Source organism: Denticeps clupeoides, chromosome 1 (assembly GCF_900700375.1).
Source record: "Denticeps clupeoides chromosome 1, fDenClu1.1, whole genome shotgun sequence".
Taxonomy (NCBI): Eukaryota; Metazoa; Chordata; class Actinopteri; order Clupeiformes; family Denticipitidae; genus Denticeps; species Denticeps clupeoides.
In genome coordinates, this window is record NC_041707.1 from 29,377,769 (window position 1) to 29,398,964 (window position 21,196).

At 40.5% G+C, this 21,196-nt stretch overlaps 1 protein-coding gene across 22 annotated transcripts in view; it reads right to left on the reverse strand.

Annotated features, from left to right (window-relative positions):
* Positions 1-21,196, reverse strand: part of LOC114789246 (ryanodine receptor 3) — a 140,583-nt gene that overhangs the window by 13,612 nt on the left and 105,775 nt on the right. For 12 of the 22 annotated variants that reach the window (XM_028978487.1, XM_028978521.1, XM_028978549.1 and 9 more), the window contains 33 exons: positions 20,939-21,079; positions 18,364-18,530; positions 17,688-17,766; positions 17,491-17,580; positions 16,443-16,589; positions 16,216-16,278; positions 15,971-16,046; positions 15,510-15,633; positions 15,315-15,430; positions 15,091-15,158; positions 14,175-14,296; positions 13,995-14,044; positions 13,847-13,907; positions 12,804-13,042; positions 12,229-12,310; positions 11,703-11,833; positions 11,249-11,572; positions 10,604-10,844; positions 9,978-10,065; positions 9,792-9,884; positions 8,611-8,640; positions 6,716-6,886; positions 6,573-6,632; positions 6,303-6,437; positions 5,988-6,100; positions 4,945-5,044; positions 2,638-2,747; positions 2,372-2,423; positions 2,156-2,209; positions 1,965-2,064; positions 1,786-1,865; positions 1,631-1,707; positions 1,338-1,411 (listed from right to left, as the gene is read on the reverse strand). In XM_028978487.1, the coding sequence (XP_028834320.1) occupies positions 1,338-1,411; positions 1,631-1,707; positions 1,786-1,865; positions 1,965-2,064; positions 2,156-2,209; positions 2,372-2,423; positions 2,638-2,747; positions 4,945-5,044; positions 5,988-6,100; positions 6,303-6,437; positions 6,573-6,632; positions 6,716-6,886; positions 8,611-8,640; positions 9,792-9,884; positions 9,978-10,065; positions 10,604-10,844; positions 11,249-11,572; positions 11,703-11,833; positions 12,229-12,310; positions 12,804-13,042; positions 13,847-13,907; positions 13,995-14,044; positions 14,175-14,296; positions 15,091-15,158; positions 15,315-15,430; positions 15,510-15,633; positions 15,971-16,046; positions 16,216-16,278; positions 16,443-16,589; positions 17,491-17,580; positions 17,688-17,766; positions 18,364-18,530; positions 20,939-21,079 (3,658 nt within the window). Of the gene's footprint in view, positions 1-1,337; positions 1,412-1,630; positions 1,708-1,785; positions 1,866-1,964; positions 2,065-2,155; positions 2,210-2,371; positions 2,424-2,637; positions 2,748-3,848; positions 3,946-4,944; positions 5,045-5,987; positions 6,101-6,302; positions 6,438-6,572; positions 6,633-6,715; positions 6,887-8,610; positions 8,641-9,791; positions 9,885-9,977; positions 10,066-10,603; positions 10,845-11,248; positions 11,573-11,702; positions 11,834-12,228; positions 12,311-12,803; positions 13,043-13,846; positions 13,908-13,994; positions 14,045-14,174; positions 14,297-15,090; positions 15,159-15,314; positions 15,431-15,509; positions 15,634-15,970; positions 16,047-16,215; positions 16,279-16,442; positions 16,590-17,490; positions 17,581-17,687; positions 17,767-18,363; positions 18,531-20,938; positions 21,080-21,196 lie in introns of all 22 variants that reach the window. The other 10 variants (XM_028978495.1, XM_028978624.1, XM_028978602.1 and 7 more) reach the window with 3 other exon arrangements.

Here is a 21,196-nt window from a genome sequence, read left to right on the forward strand (position 1 = left end):
AGAAAGACTGGAATGATAATGGAACAGGGACACAGTGATGCAAATGATGTAAAAACAGAAGGGTTCAGTTTGTGTGCCGAACTAATACTACATCACATTTCCATGCTCTGTAAAATAAAATGGACTATGAGATTAATGATGATCCTTTCCAAAACACTACACAGAGAGTCTGACAAGGGTCTGGACAGATAATAGCTCCAGACTATAGAAATGCACTATACTAATAGGATACTTAATAGGAAGTAAAACCAAGCCCCTTCTGTCATATTCATAAAAGACAAAAGGTAGAACTGAAGATTAGGCCCTTACTTTAAATTATGGCTTACCGTGATTTTCATTTCATGCTCTTGGGATGTAACATAGGCTGAAGTGAAAGAATATGGACTTTGTGTTTTTGCTATTTATTTATTTTTTTATAATTGCTCAATGGAATAGATGAGAGCAGAACCACAAACACACACATTAATCAATGGACCTCTGGAGAAGCTAAGATGAGACCAAAACAAAATATGATGTTTCACCGTCTTCTGTTTTGTGTGTGCCATGATGAATAGCTTTTTTTGCCAGCATTCCTATCTTACATTTAAGCTAGAAAAACACAAACACTTGGCCTACCATAAAATCTAAAAGAGAAAGTGGTCCCATTGTGCTGGATTCAGTGCCATAGGTTAGCTTCAGCACCCTGACTGTTCTGCAGTTATCAGCTCTATATGGGCAGTGGTGGCCTAGCAGGTAAGGAAGTGGACCCATAATCGGAAAGTTGCTGGTTCAAATATCGAAATGCCAAGGTACCACTGAGCAAGGTATCGTCCCCACACAATGCTCCCCGGGCTTACCACTACTCACCAAGGTGATGGGTTAAATGCACAGGACATATTTCATTGTGAGCACTTCACTCTCAGAAGTATGGTGTGATTTGTGATTCACTGTCACTCGGACACCTTTTCTCTCAAGGCCAGCACTTTGGTTGCCATCAGTCTGTGATAGCTCTTGTATTAAGTTTTACTGGTTTGAGTGTGTGTATTATCATGAGATGAGTTGAGGGGTGAAAAGGGCTTCAATTGTTCAGCATTTTAACAACATTACTCAAAAAACTGGTGTCACACTGGTGTAAATTAGGAGCATAAAAGCTCAAGTGATGAAAAGACTATGAAACAGCCCAAATCTCTAAAGTCTAAAACACACACAAAAAAAAACTTTAATATTTTAAAACAGAAATGCTGCTGGGAGACTTGTGAGTGTCAGCAGTCCTAAATTCAGCCTCATTAGTGTTTTTAAGGCTGTAATCTAAGGAGCTGTAGAGAGGAGCTTTTGACTTGCTCAGCCCTCACACTTACTTGAACCCTCCTCAGTTACCATGCCAAGGCCTTCAGCTTTGTTCTGTCTTTCAAACGCGTTCAGGTCCAAGACACTGGAAAAGACAGTGTCCTGATTATCAATTTTTCAAAAACCTAAGGTAATAACTAAATAAAATGTCCAAAGTATATTAATTTATACATGGTTGATTAACAATGGCTGCATTTATTTCAAAACACTTTGAAATAACTTTTGTCTGTGCCTGTGAGGACGAAAAGAAATAAAGGACTCACACAAACATACTTCTGCTCAGAAATGTGATTTTCTGTATTACCTGCATGACTGCATGAGTCCTGATAAACTCTTGAAAAATCCAACATCTCTCTTCTCCTTCAAATAGTCCAGCATTTTCTGCAGGGGAGGGAAGAGCCATAAATCAAGTGTGTAACAGGCCATAGTAAAAACAGTGATTGTGTTTATGCTTAGTACCTGCTGCACTAAGATGTTCCCACCATTCAATATGGAGATGCCGAGTTTGAGAGTGAAAGTCACCATTGGACCCAACCAACCTGAAGACAGTAAACACAAGAGGCATGGCCATTTTTTCATCTTTAATTTGTGTGTTGCATTGATTTATGCATGTTTCTTGTTTAATATGTATTATGTACCTTTGCTAGCACTAATCATTTGCAGAACCATCTCTGCAGCTCCTCTTTCATGAAGTCTGGCCTGCTGATACAGAGTCTTCTGCTTCTCCATCTCCTTTTCCTGCAAACACACACACACAAATCTACAGTGATACACAGAAACAGAGATACACCATGTTCACAGCAGTAAAGTGCACTCAATTAAAAGACACCTCAAATGTTTTCCCTTCTCCGTCCTCGTCTTCCTCTTCACCGTCTGCACAGCTCTGAAAAGAGACAATCAATTCTGTTATAATACTGACACTGTTCTGGTGAAACAGCACACTGATGCAGTTGTAGACCCGGATATGGAGCTTGCCTTGATTTCAGACACACTCAAAAACTATATTCTATGGTGAACTAGTCATTTGACTAGTTATGACTCTTACCTTTGCCATCATGTCTGCATAGGCAATGTACAGGGGATCCTCATCTAAAGAGCTGAGAGGAAATGAAAGTGAAAGTGAAGTGATTGTCATTGTGAAACACTGCAGCACAGCACATGGGCAACTTGGCGGCTTGGGATTCGAACCAGCAACCTTCTGATTACGAGGCCGCTTCCTTAACCGCTATGCCACACATAAATAAGATGTTGAAATAAATAAGTGAACAATTTTGGGTTAACACATATAGAACTCTCTGTGTGTGTTTTTACCTGCGTTCAGTCAGTGCATTATGGCTGAAGTGTAGTATCAGCTGATGGAGTGGATCTGGCTGCTTCACTGCCTCCACCTCCTCCTCCTCTTCTGCCTTTGGCTGTGTCTTCTGTGCACATTACCATTACTCCACCATTACCATTACACACTACTGCCATTTAAACAGGCCTGTTATAGAAATCTGTATGGCACATTATGAAGCCTGGACTAGTTTCCTGGTTAGTTCATAGTATAATTCAAAAACTGACAAATTGTGAAAACTGTAGTGGGGTGTACTGGGTACTGAGTGCTGGGGTGTCACATATGACTGTCGCATAAGGCAGATAGGAGAGTCCCAGCTCTACAGATAATCTATGCTATCCTGTACATATTCACTCTACTTCATACACCAATAATGATCCTGACACCATACAGAGCTTCACTGACAGCCCTTCAGTTCACTGCCCTCTCACATCTAGTGCATTGCTAAGCCATTGCTAAGCCATTAAATTGTAAGAACATATATATACATGGGGAATGACTATCCACAGCATAATTATTTTTCACAGAGAGCTCCACAAGAGAAAAACAGAGCAAGCAGACATGCAGTGATAATAGTAAAACGTGGGAATATGTTGTATATCATAAGGGGTGTGGTTCAGACATTGGAAAACAAGCATCAACATGCACAAACACACAGACAGAGTGCATTCAGGTCACAATCATGTTTTCAGCAAATCATCAGTCACCATAGTCTACATGATTAAAGACAACACATTCACCCAGCAATGACATGACCTGCACAAATCTTTCTATGAAACTTGTTGAGCAATGGATCAAGTGGCGGCAAACTCATGTAGCTTCTTCTATCTAACTCCAACAATGTTGCTGTAATGAATGCGAATTAGGCTCAATGCTAATTCAATACCAAAATTTATGAAAGATGCAACACCTTACATAAATTTCACCAGTAAGGTCTGGCATCATGTTTAGATGCCCTCTTACCACATGGGTTTGAACATATTGCTGCAGTCGTGGCATGGTAAGAAGCACTGGCATTGACATTGAGGACAATGTCATGCATGCCCATCATTGACTGGTTGCTGAACTGGGCATGGCGGGAACACAGTGGTGGGTGAGCACAGTCACCCATCTGAAGATTGCAGAGCTGACTGTTACCCACAGAACAGAGAAGGATGGTGTGGGCACTACAAATGCAACTCTTACTTACTGCAAGATCCTGCACTAGCTTCTCCTCAAAAGAGTAGGTCTCTGTCTCTATCCAAATTCTCTGATAGCCCATGAGGAAGAGATTAATTGAGCGATGCCTGGGAGGGGAAGGGGAGAGTGAGAACGAGGCAGGGTTACCAGGATGAAATAGGAAGTCAGGGTTCAGATCATGAAGGGCTGAAGAGGAAGAGATTAATTGGTTAGTAAAGACGTACCGGTTCACCTAACTGGTCACTTCTGAAGAGTCACAATCAATTTTTCGAGCAACAAAAATGACACTTAAATGAAGTAAAATAATACATTTGCTGTCTGCTATTGTGGATTATATGTTGGAACACAGCGCTACATGCTAAAAGTGGCCTTGCTCACTAGTTTAAGCTCAAAGGTGACCTGAGAGTTTACATAAAATAAGATAAAGCAAGGAAGAACATTGATTGTACTCATCTGTATGTTGACAAATAGATAGTAACTAACTATCTATGTAAACATTTCTGTTACCCAGAGCATGATCTTGTTTTAAATGGAAGGAGCCTGATGATTGACAGCTCTCAACATTTCATTCATCATTCTGGATGAAGTGTTGGTAAGGGTGGTAGTAGCCTAGTGGGTAAGACACTCCCCTGTGAACCCAGGTTCAAATCCGCTCTACAACCATTGTGTCCTCGAGCAAGACTCTTAACCCTAATTTGCTCATCAGGTACTGTCCCTTTAACTACAGATTGTAAGTTGCTCTGGATAACGGGGTCTGATAAATGCGTAATTGTAAATGTAAATGGGTAATGCAAACCCTCATCTGTCAATCTGTCACATGCTCAAAAATCAATAAAGGTTGTGTTTCTTTCTTGCTTCCTCCATTGAGTCATGTAAAGGTTCCTTTTGACCTTACCCTAGCGACTAGAATAAGTATGTAGCACTGTGCGTAGCACCCTTTGAAAAATAAATTGTCACAAAAAGTCTGTCTGCAAGAATAATGAATGACCAGTCAGGTTGACAGCACTGACAGTTAATGAAGAGTTATGTTATAATTCCAAGGCTGACGGGTTGAGGAGGATGGGAGGAGGACAACAGTCATAAACATCCTCTGAATGTTATATTACCGTTAGCATGGACAGCAGACTGTCATAGTCTGTGTTCTCATGCATTTTTTCCAGCCATAAGTGTTGATAGGTGTTCAGAAAGTAATTGTTATTTTTGTGCCTGAATGAGGGTAGGTGATGTCAATTCAGAAAGACAGGGAGAGAGAAGGAGGGGACAGAATACAGACAGAAGTAGGAAAAGGAGGTCAACCCACATATGACATCTAAATGAAAGCAGACTGAATTGCCATGAAGTTCCAAAGCCATGTGATTATGGCCACTGTAATAAAATGACCTGAAGGCACTGTATCTTTTATTGTTCAGATATGATTATATAAATTAATTGTTAAATGGAATATTGTATTTAGCTAAGTAATGATTGTTTTTTATTCACTCTATTATCACTCATGAAATGAAAGAACATTTAAAAGTTGAGGATCCCAGGTTTGACCCATAATTGGGTCCCCTGCTGCTTCAGCTGTGGGGATGCTGAGATTGAGTTATAGCCCAATAGGGCTTGAAATTACTCCTGTTTGTGTGCAAAGAAAAGTGCCATGGCAACATGGGGATCACTTCACACCCTGGGATCAGGGTTGAAGATTCATGAGGCAGTGTTCCTGGCCCAGAGAAACAGATGGTGCTAAAGCAGATAAATGACCCTCAAAGAAAAATAATAATATATATATATATATTTTTTTTTTTTTACAGATTACAACTCTTTTATTGTTCCTTGGAACAAATAAAAACGTATCGTGATGTGTAGAGGTGGCCAAGCTTCTTTCCCAGGAGAACAGATGGTACCATTACCTGCTACCTGAGAATGTAAGATAAAAACGACCCACTTAAATATCTAATGGATCCTCTACATTCTGAAGGGGTGTGGCCTAAAGTGAGGTGGGCCTAAACACTAGTATCACTATCAAACTTGAATTGATGTTCATAATGAGTATAGTTTTGAAGCCAAATCTCAAATGAACACATTCTAATACTTACAGAAGATTCACACAGTCTTTGAGGACTGACTAAGAGGTGAAAGGAACAGCAGAGGCGAGGAAAGAGGTTACCTGGGCAGGTTATATAGAGGGGCCATTCGAAAACAGGCAACCACTGCACGCTTCCTCTGTTTGGAGAGCAGTTTCTGCCACACGCACTTCTTTGACCTCAGTGGCTGCTCCACCTGTGAAATGAGGAGAAAGCGTAGGAATGTCAGTGTTTAGTCAGACAAGAAGCATTTCCATCCTATTCCATTAAGTAGTGGTACATTTCTTATACACACTCAGTGTTCAGAGGAAAACTTCATTATGATCCATTATAAAGTATTACAGGCACAGAATGTACTTATAGTCAGTATAGAAGTATGTATGATTACTGCGGATAACCTGCTCAAGGTGAAAGACTGCAGCCGAGATGCTCTGAACTCGACTGACTATGCGCTCAGGGTCTGGTGCCTCTTCATTTTTTACCACCACATCCTTATACAGGTTCAGCTGCCATCTCACCGCGGGGTCCTCAGACTGGAGTATGTGTATGTTTGTAAAATATATTAAAATATAGATTAAAATACATGTGCTATTACTTTTATTCCAGAAATTAATAATAATCATTCATCAATATCTGAGCTGCATTGATTATAAATCAGTGCAGATTACCTTCTCTTGCAGGTGAAGGTTTCGCCGTATGTGGTCTTTCACCTCCTCATCAGTGTCTTTCTGTGGAATTTGAGTAGGTCACAATATTCAGTGCATCTACCAAAACCAGATATTCACTGAAATAATATTTCACTGTACCTTACCATGGCATACCGGGTCTTTGCCAATGAGATGAGCTCCTGGTCACCAGGGGTGCACATGTTAAGGCCAATGGGCAACATCTTCTTCAGTGCTGCCACAATAAGGGATGTCTGTACTGAGTAGAACTCCCCTCGCCTCTTCTTGTGCTTCCTCTCCTGGTCCTGACCACCCGACTGTGCACAAAGAACAGCAATCAGATGTCTGAAGAAGACTGATGTGGTAGAGACAGGGGCAAAGTGCCAGGACTAAGCAGCAGATATGTGTTAGAACTTTTAAAAATATCCAAATTGAACCCACGTTAATTTAATGCCACATAATGGAATCATGGCAAAGTAATGGAAAAATGTGACAATTTGGTATTACCATAAAGTTAGCACCTTTGTCAAAATTATACTTTATGGTAGAGAAATGTTTGTCAGGCTCATCACTTCTTTAAAGCCTTAAAGAAGAGCTTGAATATGAACTACAATACAAATGGCAATTTACCCCATTAATGAAAACAAAGAATTATTCAGGAAACACATGGAGTTGACAAGACAACAGAAAAGCAGCTGGTGCTGTAGTGACAATCACATTTTTCATAACAAAAAGAATGACTCTGACAGAGTATTTTACAATTAGGCACTGTGCTTGATGTAAACACAACACAGACCAGTGATCCATCACCTGCCCCAGTCATTTAAATGTAAGAGACAAAGGAATTTGATCATTTATAATGACATGTTTGCCACCCCCCTGACACAGTGACAGGACGATTTGATTGAGATAGCCATGGAGATGGGCAAAGTGATCAGTGAGTAATCTGTGACCTTGTCAGCCGTCCTCTTCACAACACAAAACAGATTACAGACAGGCAAAGGGGGTTGTTCAAACAGCTCATACAGTACAACTCATACCGAGCAAACACCACTTAGCAAATCCCAGTAGGGCTAACTCCATTCAGGACAACTCAAGATCAGTGGACTTGACTCATACATTCAAACTAAGGAATAAAGACAGCAAAGTCTGAACATAGTCTGAAAGACAATGAGTGCAGCATTCACAAGAGGTTCCTAAACAGTTGAACACAGCTCACACAAATAAAACTGAATTCATAAGCATTTCATATAAAGCAAAACACAGGTAACACATGAAAACAACACAACATATGGTTCATATACTACAGCAGTCTTTCCTAACCCTGCTCCTATAGAGACTGCCAGAGTTTCTTCATTAAAAATAGATCCCCCAAAAGGAGATCGGGTCTACAGTCTAAAGATTGCTTGGTGTGGTGAATGTGTTTATTCCTTGTACAGTGATAATTTTCAGGTAATTTGTATTTAAGCATGTAAGATTCAAAGATTCTTGTAGTCCCTCTCTCTCAAGAATCTCTTCAATGATATCAATCATTTGCTTGCTGCATAATACTGACAATAGATGCAAACAGTTAGAATAAAATATGGTATAATGACTGGGGCAGCTTTCAGTAAAAAACTTTCACGAAGGAGGCTTATGCAGGAGCAGGGTTGAGAATTCACTGCCCTAGGCACCTAATTTCATAAGAAAACACAGATTGCAAACCATTTCAAACATATCTAGAACATGACGACTACAAACTCTTACATTTAAATTACATTTGACAGAAATGTCTCAGACTCACAGGGTAAGGAACTCAGACATGAACCACACATAATAGTTAAATACAGAGAGCATTAAGTAACTGAGAAGACCCGAACAGGAGACCAGAAGAGCTGCTCTGCTTCAGATTCTTATAATACACTATTTGATCCTTAATCTAATGTCACGCTGTTATTTGTTTTGTTGAAATTTATACAAAGTAACAAAACACTGTTCTGGTCCTTAATGGCTCAGTTACATAAAGCGCCCAGTTTGAACACAAGTTGAACATAGCCCATACACTCTCACTGTGTGCCTTCCCCAGAAATGACTGTGTTAGAGAGAGAGAACACAGGTCAGACAGATCAAAGGCAAAGACTGGTGACATTTACTCCTGCAAAAAAACAGACTTGGGGTTGTAGTGTAAAAATTATGTAAATCTAACTGTATGCTATATACAGGTCATGACCTAAGTGAAAAATTAGTTAAAGATTATTCTGAAAAAAAAAGGATCAATGTGGGTGCATTTGAGACAGAATTGTATGAAATTGCACACATGCAGTTTTGTAATATAATAACAATAATTACAATCAAGTATGATTCTATAATAATTCATAGATATGCTGCCTTGGGAAATATATAAATATGTATATAAATATATTTTCTTTGTAGTGCTAACTGTTGTATACAAGACTTAGCTGTAGTCTTGAAAGACTACATATAGAAAGTTCAATATATATTCTTATAAAGGAGTGATTCAGCTTAAGCATTTAATTAACAGATAATAAATCATGCTGGCTCTGATGATATGGGAGTCCCACAATAGGATACACCCCTGCCACATCCAATCACAGAAATTCTATTAAAAGACCATAATGGACAGACCCTTCACATACATAAAATCCCCATCTACCACTTAATGGCTAGAACTCTTGCACTCTTACCAATAAAACCACTCTGGGAATTTGCTGTAATTGAAAATTCATCAAGAATGAGGAATTCCATATTAATCTATCCTGTCAAGGTAAATAATTTAAAATAATCTTTACCTGTTGATCATTATTAGGGAGATATTATAATAACAAAAGACATAACAGCAAGCAACTCTTCCAATTGAAGATAAATCATGCTGCCCAGCTTTCCCTGTGCTCACTATGGCCTCTTCAAACAATTCATGTGCAGGAAGTTATGGGGATGGGGATGGCCTATGTTTGTCTGCCTGTAAAGCACATCTACAGACAGCTTCACTAGTGGGGATAATGTGCAATTCCTTCAGAAACAATGAGGAGGTCAGAGATATGCAGGCCTCAGAATACACAGTACAGTAATGTTTTTTTAGGTGCTTCTGTGTTTGATTGATCATTGGGTGTATCCTGTAGTCAGGTTATATGAAAACTGGGGTTCCTCTATGTTTTATGTTGTTCATGCAGTTTGTAAACCTGACTGGATTTGTGCTGTGTGAAAAACAAAAATTACATTTACCTTTGACATCTTAGTCTTGCTGTCTCCAGTTAGGAAGGAGAGGTTATTGATCTCATTTTGAACTACAAAGTTCTGTTCCTCCCTTTTGAAATTCTGGAAGGAAAAAAACAGAACAGAGCCTCTGTTCAGAACATGAAATCAAATAAATTTTCATGTTAGACCACATCTGAAGAATGTACAACTCACATGTGATTTGCACCATAGAATGAAGATCTCAGCTACCATTCTGAAGAGCTCATTTGAATCTGCATCTGGTTCCTTCAACCACCTGGACCTTGAGAAAAGTAAAGGGTTTTCATAATGCACCAAGCAAGACTGATTTAATGTAATATTAAAATGTAATAAAGTCATAAAATATCATACATCTCTATGTTGTATTTCTAAAATACTAAAAGTAAAAAATAAAGTAAAGTAAAAGAATGAGAAGTGTTGTATAAAGACCCGAAATCAGCAGTTCATGTAAGTGGCTGACTAACAAAAACCTTAAGTTGATGTTATTGCTGCAAGTTACTGACCTCAATAAATTAAAATGAAATATAATATTCATAAATTTTTTTATTGAGTTCTCTTTATCTACTCTAGGTACTTCTGAGGTGGCTTAACTCAACATTAGACAGGGGCTTTTAATGCTGTGGCTAATTGTTAAGGGGAAGGGTAAAGGGTCGGGTTTTTTTATTTCATTATTATTACCTTTAACAGAGCACATGTTAAAATAACACTGTTCTGACCTCACAAAAGAACAGATTTTTTTTTCATGCACTCAGACATGACCATTTGTTCATGTTGGGTACATATTATCATGCTAAAATTACCTGTTGTTATCCACATAACGGATGAGCATTGGATAGAAGGCGTACAGGTCCCGGCACAGAACTGCAAACTCGTCTAATATCAGGAGCTCTGCCTCTTGGGTATCACCCTTGCTGTCAGCCTTCAAAAGCTCCTCCTCTGACACCACTTTCACCGTCTTCTTCTTCAGTTTCTCCAGAGTGGGCAGGAAGTGAGTCTTTAGCAGGTCTGCCCTTGCCTTGCTTATGATAGGCTGTGCATACACTGCAAGGGAACACAGCAAACACAATGAACATCTCAGGAGGTTTCAGTTTCCGCAGAAGATTTATTCTTGAACAAGCACGGTCTATGAACTGAGAAAATATCAGTTGAAACAAGTCACTTCCCATGCCAGTGGATAAGTTTTAACAGATAACACCTGGGACATAACAATCCTCTGCTCGTTTAATAAAAAAAAAAGATGACAGAGAAATTATCTTTTTTATGATCTGTGTGTCCTCTCAGGACTTTAATGCAAGTCCACAAAAACTTTCTTCAAACATGCAGTATTATTTATTGTACAGGTGGAAATTGACAGTAAAAACTAATTTTCAGAGTCTCTCAGGAATTGTACGAAATTGATAAACAATATATATTTTTTCCTGATCATTGCTTCTTTAATCAAGCACCTGCAATCCGTTTCATCCATGATGCCTCATCGATGCCCAGGTTGCTGTTAAGGATCTTAAGGATATTGCCCAGGATCACACTGAGGTGCTCAGAAGTGACGGTCGTGCAGCAGATAGTGGTTCCCCCCTCAGCCTGGTTCTCTGGACCACGTTCCCACCAGTATGACAGATAGCTGCACAGCATGGGCAGAACCACCTCGATGACATGGGGCATTTCAGTGTAACGAGCCCCTGACTCTGACATGTCATTGATGTCCTTCATGAGTCCATCCAAGTGAGGTATGTCAGGACACATATCTGCCACGGAGTCTGCCATGCCTAGAACTTTATGATGAGAGAATATTAGGTCTGAATATAATCAAGAATCTGATGATGCTACAGCTCTAACTGGACAATGAGCTGACAGTTTAAACTGTGATCGAACTGTTTTCTTGAAAAGCATATTTAAACTTACTGGCTCGGTCACGTGCCGTCTTGGTGTTGAACACAGAGCAGGGATTGTGTGTGTTTAGCTGAGGTTCCAGAAAAGCCACAGGCATTGCACCAGCCAAGGTGGCCAAACACTCACCAAGAGCTGGGAGCTGCCTACAAGAGAGGAAATATACATCTCATGTGTGTGTGAGAGAGAGAGTGATCTAAAAATGTATTTAAATGTTCATCAATGCAGTTTATATACTGCATGAACTCATTTGTAATAGACCATTTCAATTGCATAGTAGGGGGGGCAAAAGAAACTGATCTGTAATCAGAAGGTTGCCAGTTCCAATCCCAAACCGCCAAGGTGCCACTAAGGTGCCACTGAGCAAAGCACCATCCCCACACACTATCCCCTAGGCACATTTCATGGCTGCCCACTGCTCACAAAGGGGTTAAAACCAGAGCGCATATTTCGTTGCGTGCTGTGCTCTGTTTCACAATGACAATCACTCATTTTCATTTTGATAAGCATATACAAATCACCTTATTCCTGATTAAAATACCTTTCAACATAAATATTTTTTCCAGTTCCTAAGGAGTAGAGGCTGGTCAGGATTCGATAGCAGGACACCTGGACATCATCCACTAAAAACATCAAATAATCACAAAAGCATAAATATAAACCTTTTGCACACAACTGAGAGATACATACACACACATTTTTAAACAGCAATGTAACAGCATTATAGTTCAACTAAGTTGATACAGACAATAACATGAAACTGTAAAACTGATTCTTAAAAAGTTAAAAGAATACAATATGGGTACAGGCCACATGAATAAAACATGTGCCTAGTGCAGGCCTTATTGTAATATAAAGTAATTTAATAGAATCATTCAATTTACAATAAACAGATCAAATGCTCATTCCAGCTGTCTACATACGGATTGCCTGGAGATATGCACCTACCAACTGTACTACAAGGAAGTAGTGGATGATTTTTACAGTGCTTTACAGAAGAAATATTTTCAAAAGCATTTTACTTGATTCTACTATTTATATAAGACACTGTATTTGAATTTCATGCATTTTCTTTCAATAGATGTTCTCATGTTTGGACAGTAGGGGGTGACTCACACAGCAGGTCCACTCCAATGTGATACTCAGTGATGTGCTCAAAGAGGGCAGTGAGGATCGGCAGCAGGGCCACTGTGGTGTAGTTGATGTTTTGTGACACACCCTTCATCTGGCTACGGGAGTGTGTGAATTTCCCCAGTTTGAGGTTCTCCAGGGTTTTCTCAAGGTCCTCTGCTGCGTTCTCGAAGAATGTCCGCAGACCAGCCTTCACCAGCTCTGAGCCAGATTTCATTACAGTCCTGAGTGGGGGGGACAAAACACCAGAGTAAATAACTGTGGAGGATCACAATGAACATTAAACGTTAAATGAAGAACTGATAAGACCTGCAAAATCCCTGCAAATCACAACCTAATTTTACAACCAGCGTTCCATTAACCTCATTATGGGGAATCAGAGCCCCAAAATAAGAGATTTGTCTAAATGAGTACTAAGATAGATCTAAGTTAAAATTAAATATTTTGTTCCAATTTAATGGCAGCTGGAGCTCTCATTATGGGCACAAACTCCTGGGCTACACAAATATGTGATTGTGTAACTGTAGTTAACATAGTTGAGAAAAAACAAACCCTCTTTGATACTTGTCACAATACATCACACAAGCAGGTGTTGCTCCTGTGTTTATCTCCATCTCTAAACCTGCTCTACCCCTTGTTTATCGGTCATGCCAGGTAATGTGGAAGGGATTCTTATCTTCTTCACTTAGACTCTCCAATGGTCCTCCTCAGGGCAATTCTCACTCTACACTTGATCTATAATCCTGACATGGATTCACATACCACTGCTACACAGATGACACTCAACAGAACCTCACGTTTCTTCACTCTTATACAAAGATCTGTCCCCAGATCACTGTTTGTGGATGGCAGCTCATAAACTGAAACATGGTGACAGTGGACATCGCAAACCATTGACATACTGCCACTGTTCATACAGCACCATACAGAACAGATACAGTGCATGATGTATTAATATGAATGACACAGATAAATTCAGAGGGCAGAAAAAAAGTAAACTGAAAATAAAATGTTGTGTTTTTTTGTACCTTGTGTCCAGGGTATGGGCTAGGATATGCAGGCAACTGACCATTGTGGCTGAATCACTCCCTGGAATTAAAACAAATCTCATTTAACCTGATCCAAAAAAATGGACTGATGGGCACAGTAGAAGAAAGGAAAGCAAGAAGCTTTTACCAAAGAGTGATATCCTGTGTCTGACAAGAGCTGCCAGTTTACAGAACAGGCTGAAAGAGCGAACAGAGAAAGGAAAAAGCCCTTTATGGTGCACATTTGTTATTTTGGTGTTAATTATGCCAATAAGATAAACAGTATGTCAGCACAGTCAGAATTTGTCCAAGTTCTTTTGGTCTTCACCTGGTGACCATCTCTTTCTCCTTGTTGGAGGCATATCCACTGCTGCTCAGATTCTTACTGGGAGAGGACAGGAAATAGAGACAGTGGTTCTTAAAATACTGGTCAATGAGGGGAAGCAGGACCTGCAGAGGCAAAAAGGAAAATGTGTAAATATCAGTGTGACCAGATCCAACAGTCTAAAAAATGAAATTTTTATCATCATGATAAAAATGTCAGTCACCATATTTGACTGTGTTTCACGTATGTTATATCTACTTTCATTTGACAGTAAAGAAGCCTGATGCATTCCACTCGTTGTCATTGTAACCCTGAGTGTAATACAGAGGAAATTAATGCATTGGTAAAATCTTATGTCCTTATGTCCTAGAAACCGTGTTGGTGGCGTATTAATGGAACTTTTCTACAGGTATCTGTTAATCAGAAATCAGTATGGAATCAGTGAGGCACTTAGCATGTATTAATGACATCTGTAGGGTTTGACAATATACTCACTGATGTCACAATACACTTCTAGTGTATTTGACTTCTACTGAAACGAAACATTCCGATGGATAATCTTATATATAACTCATGTGTCATGTTCAAGAATCAAATCATTGGTCATTTTCCTGTCTCGGTTCTGTGTTTTTTTGTTATTAATTCCCCTTTTTCGTTAGTCACATGTTTGTGTCATCTTTTTTGCCCTGCCCTACTGTGCCATTGTGACACTTTCCTTAACTGATTTTTAAAAGAACACATTATAATCAGTGAACCAGTGACAAGTGAACTCAACTAAGTAAAGATTATTGTCATAAATGTCAAATTAGGATAACAGTTAGTATCATCATCAGTTTTGTAGCAATCTTTTTTTTTATTTATTTTCCTGAGAAAACCAAAACAAACAATAACAAGTTTAAAAATCACACTTTTTCATTACCTTAGCAAAAAACTTGATTTCTTGCTCATGTGGTGACTTGTCCATCTTTCCACTGATAGCCATGGCCTCTACACATTGACAGGGTGGTTGGAAACAAATTACAAGTTGAACAGTGAGATGCTGTGAACTCTCTGCTGAGGCCTACCCTTCACCCGTAATAAAAACCAGTTTACCTATAACGGTCATCCTACTATGGTCACTGAATGTAGGGCTGCTTCTCTTACCCAAATGAGCGATGAACTCCTGAGCTGAGTCGACATATTTCAGTAACTTCCTGAGAAACTTGTAGGCAAACCTCTTCTCCATGGAAAGGGAGTCCTGTTCCATATCCTTCAAACCCCTAAAAGAGGCATAGCAGAGATGGCTAAACACACATGGAAAACATACAGATAAACACAAACACACACACATGCACATACCTAGTGATGGAGTAACCATTGATTTGGAGGAATCTGAACAAGTCCTGGGCTTTCTCTCTGTCTTTGGTCTTTTCTTTAGCTGTCAAGGTATCGTAGGGCACCAGCAATGGGTGTGTCCCTCCCCCTGCATCCACATACAAACAAACGTGCACACACATCAACTCAACACAGATACCATGCATCAGTGTTCACAATTGCATATTTGTATTCAAACATAGTGAGGGTTAATAGTGTGTGTGTGTGTGTGTGTGTGTGTGTGTGTGTGTGTGTGAGGAAGAGAGACAGCACTTGCAAAGACCAGATGGTGTGTTAAAAGAGCTACACAGCTCAGGACTGAGACTCATTATGTTTGTTGAAATTCTGCTGGATCATCGGTCTCTCTGTGTGAGTTTTGCCAGTGAGAGGCTTAATGGAAACTTTAATGTTTCACCCTCTTTCTGTGTCTGTGTTTGATTAATAACCTCTGTTTCCTAGATCATTCTTCTTCTTCTTGGCCCAGATGTTGTGGTAATTTTCTGCCACCACCTCCACCATTCCCTTAAAACATACACACATCACTTACACCTTTTATTAACTTTATACCACACAATCCTCAGTATTGTAATACAAGTCTTGAGAATTATCAAGCCAATAAATAAATAAATAAAACAGTAGGCAATTACCAGGCCAAGCCATTACAATTTCCTTGTCAGACATCAGTACTGACCTGTAATTCTCTGGACAGAACCACATTGCTTGTGTCCAATGGACTTGGGTTAAAACCATTGCCCTGGTGACATCCAGAAACCAAAAGATATCAGTAAACCCACTTAGATTAGACAACTTTAGACCAATAACTCAGATAATTTTCACTGTTCTTTCGGAAAGTAGTTTGGCTAATTTTGTGATTTGAGAAGGGTTGCCTGTGAAGGGTTGTGTCTTTCCAGTAAGTACCTGAGATACATGGGAGATCTTTCTGATCTTCTCATTCTCACGCTGCTGGAACATGGCCTCCCCATCTTTGGTTCGGTCAATATTCCAGCCCATAGCCAGCATGCATTTCAGAGATTCTCTCACTGGCCAGCGATATATCTCCTTTTCCTGGAAGTTAAAAATTAAAGATTCATGTGCATTCTGCCTGTCACGATTAGGTGCAGCTGGAGACTCACCTGGCACCAATCTGCATGACAGCAGGGCGGCTATAAGGTGCTTCTGAGCAGCCATTCGGAGGCTGCGACATTTTATGTAGACCGTGCAACGTAGGAGTAGTGTTTTCAGTTTTGGCAATCGCCACACGCCTGCGGGTTTGTTTTTTTTCTCCCTCTTTTTCCCCTGTTATTAGCCAACATTTTATTAGTTTTTACATTGTTATTATTAAAATCCCATTCCCAGTATGTCCCACCACGGACCGTCCGTGGGTTTCAGGGAGTTCCGTGACAAGATGTGCCAGGACCGGGATACGACCCCCAAGAGCTGGTTGAGCGGTTTATTCCCCGGTGATACGGGGCCGTGGCGAGAAGCAATGCTGTGACTGGTGGAAGAGGGCGACAAGAAGTCGCCATCCAGCAACTGCGCTGCCGGGACTGCCTCCCGGGAAATATTTAATTTACCTCTTAACTATTGTGACCATAGTTTAAAAATAGTTTTGATTTCTGTGGTTGTTGTTCTAGGGTTTTTGGTTGGCCATTGCTCATGATGGATAAATACAGAGGACAGAGGAAATCTGTCTATGTTTGAGCCAGTTGGAGATGTTTTAATTATCTGTAACAATATGTAGACAATATGTCATTAATATAACTAGTATTTAATGACATTAGCATTGGCCTTTTGCTTTTTATTGCTACTTAACAGGTTGCCTAAAATGAGTGTCAATCACGACATTATTGATTTGTAGTTTTGGTTAATTTTGTTTGCTAACATATGCAAGGGATGCCATTTTCTCCATGAAAAAGCCTACCAATGATAGATTTGTCACACTATACCAAACATGTGTGTGCCTCACCTTCTCTGTAAGGCCTTTGTAGATTCTAAGTAGAGGGTGTGTTTTCGCTTTCTCATCAATACAGTCTGCATACTTCCATCCCAAAAGAATCTGCATCAGAAAAGAGACAACTATGATAGTAGAATGAGAATTACAGCATTTTTCTGGCATGAGAAGACAAGGGCTGATCCTGGTATTGGTTTTGGTCAATGTCCTACCTTCTCTGTAGACCATTTATCATGGCAGTGCTCAGCATATTTGCTGGCAACGTACTCCAGCTTCTCAGGAAGACAGATACTGAGGAGAAAAAGAAGCGAACATTATAAAAGGAATTCTGGCTAATGTCTAATGTACAGCAGCTCAAATGATTTCTGTGTCATGAGTCAAAATAGTTGTGGTCATATTCTGAAGTTATGAGCAATGAGGAGATAAATGAACAGAAGTAAAAAAAAACTGAGAACTGAGTAACTCAGTACCAGATTAGAAAATCTTAGGTTTATATAAAGTATAATAAATAAAGTGAAGTGATTGTCACATGTGATACACAGCAGCACAGCACACGGTGCACACAGTGAAATTTGTCCTCTGCATTTAACCCATCACCCTGAGTGAGCAGTGGGCAGCCATGACCGGCGCCCGGGGAGCAGTGTGTGGGGACGGTGCTTTGCTCAGTGGCACCTCAGTGGTACCTTGGCGGATCGGGATTCGAACCAGCAACCTTCTGATTACGGGGCCGCATCTTTAACCGCTAGGCCACCACTGCCCTAATGTAATATGACAACAAATCCATGTGTAAATGTAGCCTCACACTGTCAGTGGTGGAAAATGTTATTGTAGTGATGATTGTGATGCAAATAGAATTTCCTAGGGACATGTCATTCTTCTTCTACTCACTTGGTTGTGCTAATGGGCTTAGGGTCAAAGTTTCCCTGCGGGTCTATGGAGGTCTGTTTCTCCAGGGTGGTGCTGCAGATGGAGGAGTCAACGTAGTCAGGGGGAAGTGCCCCTGCAATAGCACTCAAGCAGGGCATGGCCATTTTAAAAAGGTCCTGGTCATACTTCTGCAGAGCGAGAAGGAGAGGTGGGGTGAAACTTAGAAACACAAGGGCAAGGCTTCAGAATCCTGTCTCTTCAGAGGAGTTGCTCTTTGTTTTCCATCTATAATGAACCTTCTTCTGCTGGGTGCCCACTGTAGCATGAGCCAGCTGCAATCATTGTTCCATTGAACAGCACGGATGCCTACTTATCCTGCTCACTTCCAGAGCAGCTCTGTTCAGGTGTTCATGTTTAAATGGCAACACATTCTGAGCAACTTTGTAATATTTGTAATATACCATACATAAAGAGAGCCTTAAAATAAACTACCTGACCCATGGTGCTTTGGTCAGAGGCCACAGCAGGAGTTCACCCTGGGCACCATATACTACTAGTGTATAATAATTTTATATAAATGAAAATTTCAGACACCATATAATAGAGAGAATTCTGCTGATTAAGGAGCCCACTGTGTGTCAGAACGATAACAAACCTGTCAACAAAAGCACCAAGATTGTAATTGTAGTACATTTCAAGGTACTAATACAATTAAATATATGGTGTTTGCATGTATCTGAAGTCCTTAGAGACATATATGGCCTGAAAAATTCCCTGCCATGTCAGCATGTGTTACCAGCTGTAACTTGGTGGTAAGTGACTGGGTTGATGCAACCAATGACATGGAAGTGTCTGATGTAGTGGGGTGACAGTTTCCTGGACTCGTAAGTGCATGTAAGAGCATGTTGTCAGTGGCCAGCCACACCCAATGCATGACACAAAACCGCAGTCAGATGGGATGGCGGCGGTTGTACTAAGTCACAGAGCAACAGGTAGTGATGAGGAGGGCGGCTAATGCCTTGGTTCAGGCTTGCTAACAATATCTGGTATCCATACATTTAGAGCATTTTTCAGACGCCCTTATCCAGAGCGACTTACAATCAGTAGTTACAGGAACAGTCCCCCTGGAGCAACTTAGGGTTAAGTGTCTTGATCAGGGACACAATGGTAGTCTTCTGGTTCATAGGTGAGTGTCTAACCCACTAGGCTACTACCACCTGTGTATCCACAACCCACTTTCAGTTATTTATTTGTAAAAAATGTTTGGAATCATGTATGATTTTTGTTCCACTTTGTACTTTGAATTCCAATAAAATAGATTCATGTTTGAGGCTGTAATGTGACAAAATGTGGAAAAGTTCAAGGGGGCGAAATACTTTTACAACCCACTGTAGTTGTTTGTTTTGACAAATGATAAGGTTTTGGTGATCTGTCTAGACAAAAACAATTTATCACTGCTGAAACCAGTGTCTCCTCCAAAGCCCACTTCACCACCAGCAGCTCATTGTCCCCCAGATTGAACTTCCAGGAGTAGTAACAACAGGGATGACATTTCTAGTCTGGACCACGCTGTATTAGGACAGCACCAGTGCACACGTCTGATGCTTCCACTAGCGTGTCGGTTCCGGGTGGTGAAGGATGGGAGCTGTGTTGATAACACAAAGATTTTAATCAGTGGGTGGCAGCCAGGGTCATGCAGAACAGTTTGGTCTTGGGCTTTGTAAGTACTGCTCTGTAGCCACGGTTGAAGTGATAGTAAAAATTTGCAAACCCAGAAAACATGGCATTTGTTATTATAGGGGCCACAATGCTGGTGGAATGCATACTTTTGCAGATTACAATACAGCTGGTGGGCAAGCAGTCTTTTCAACACCGGCCTGTCATGCAGTATGTGGCCTCCGGCAATGGGAGACTGGCCTTTTGCGGGCTGAAGGTTGCTGCCAGCATTGAGGGCAGTATGGACTCCACTCAAGTACAAAACTAGTCTTCCAGTAGAGGTGTGCCAGGAGAAGAGGTAAAGTGGCCCTGGGGCTGATGTAGAACCGGATTTGTTGCTGGTGAGCATAATTGGATGAGAGAGATTTGTAGGTGAATAGGACAAGAAGCCACAGGTTAGCCATCAACAGAGGTGATGGTCAGTGGTCTGGGTAGGGGTTCGAGTGGGATTTGGTGTCGAAGAGCGAATCCTGGATCCATAAAACCGCAGAGGTTTTTTTCTTTGTGCTGACTCCAGATCAGAAGCACCAGGATGTTGGGGTCATGGTGGTGGTGACGACAGACCCAGCTGGTTGCATCACAATGATCAGCCGGGTGGTGAGTCTCCCGGCCATGTGGGGCAGATCAATATGCACACAGCCCCTCATGTTATCAATGTCTCGCATCGGAGTCACATGACAACCTATCTCTCAATCCACAGCTTCCACTTTTACATTTTTTTTTTGTAGATTTCAGATTTGCACATGCTTAAACACATCCAAACCTATACTGTAGATTCATTTATTTATTCAAACCTTAGTTTAAGGTTGTGATAAACAAACTAGGAATATAATATGATATAAGGTATTGCATCATTAAAATGTGTTTTTAACCAGTTCACCTTTTGGGAGAGGGAGTCAAAGATTCCCCAGAAGATCTTCTTTGTGAGGAGCAGCTCTTCCTCTGAGGCCATGCCATAACTCCCCAACCCAGATGGTAGGCAGTAGTACTTCCAGCTCTGCTCATAGTGATTAGTTAATAGCTGTTGATGAACAAACATTTGGGGCAGTTTGGAACATTGTGGAAGGATTTCTAGTAGACAGAAAAAAACACTAAACAACATTAAACCAAGAGCAAAGAAAATTCAGTGCAGTAGGTG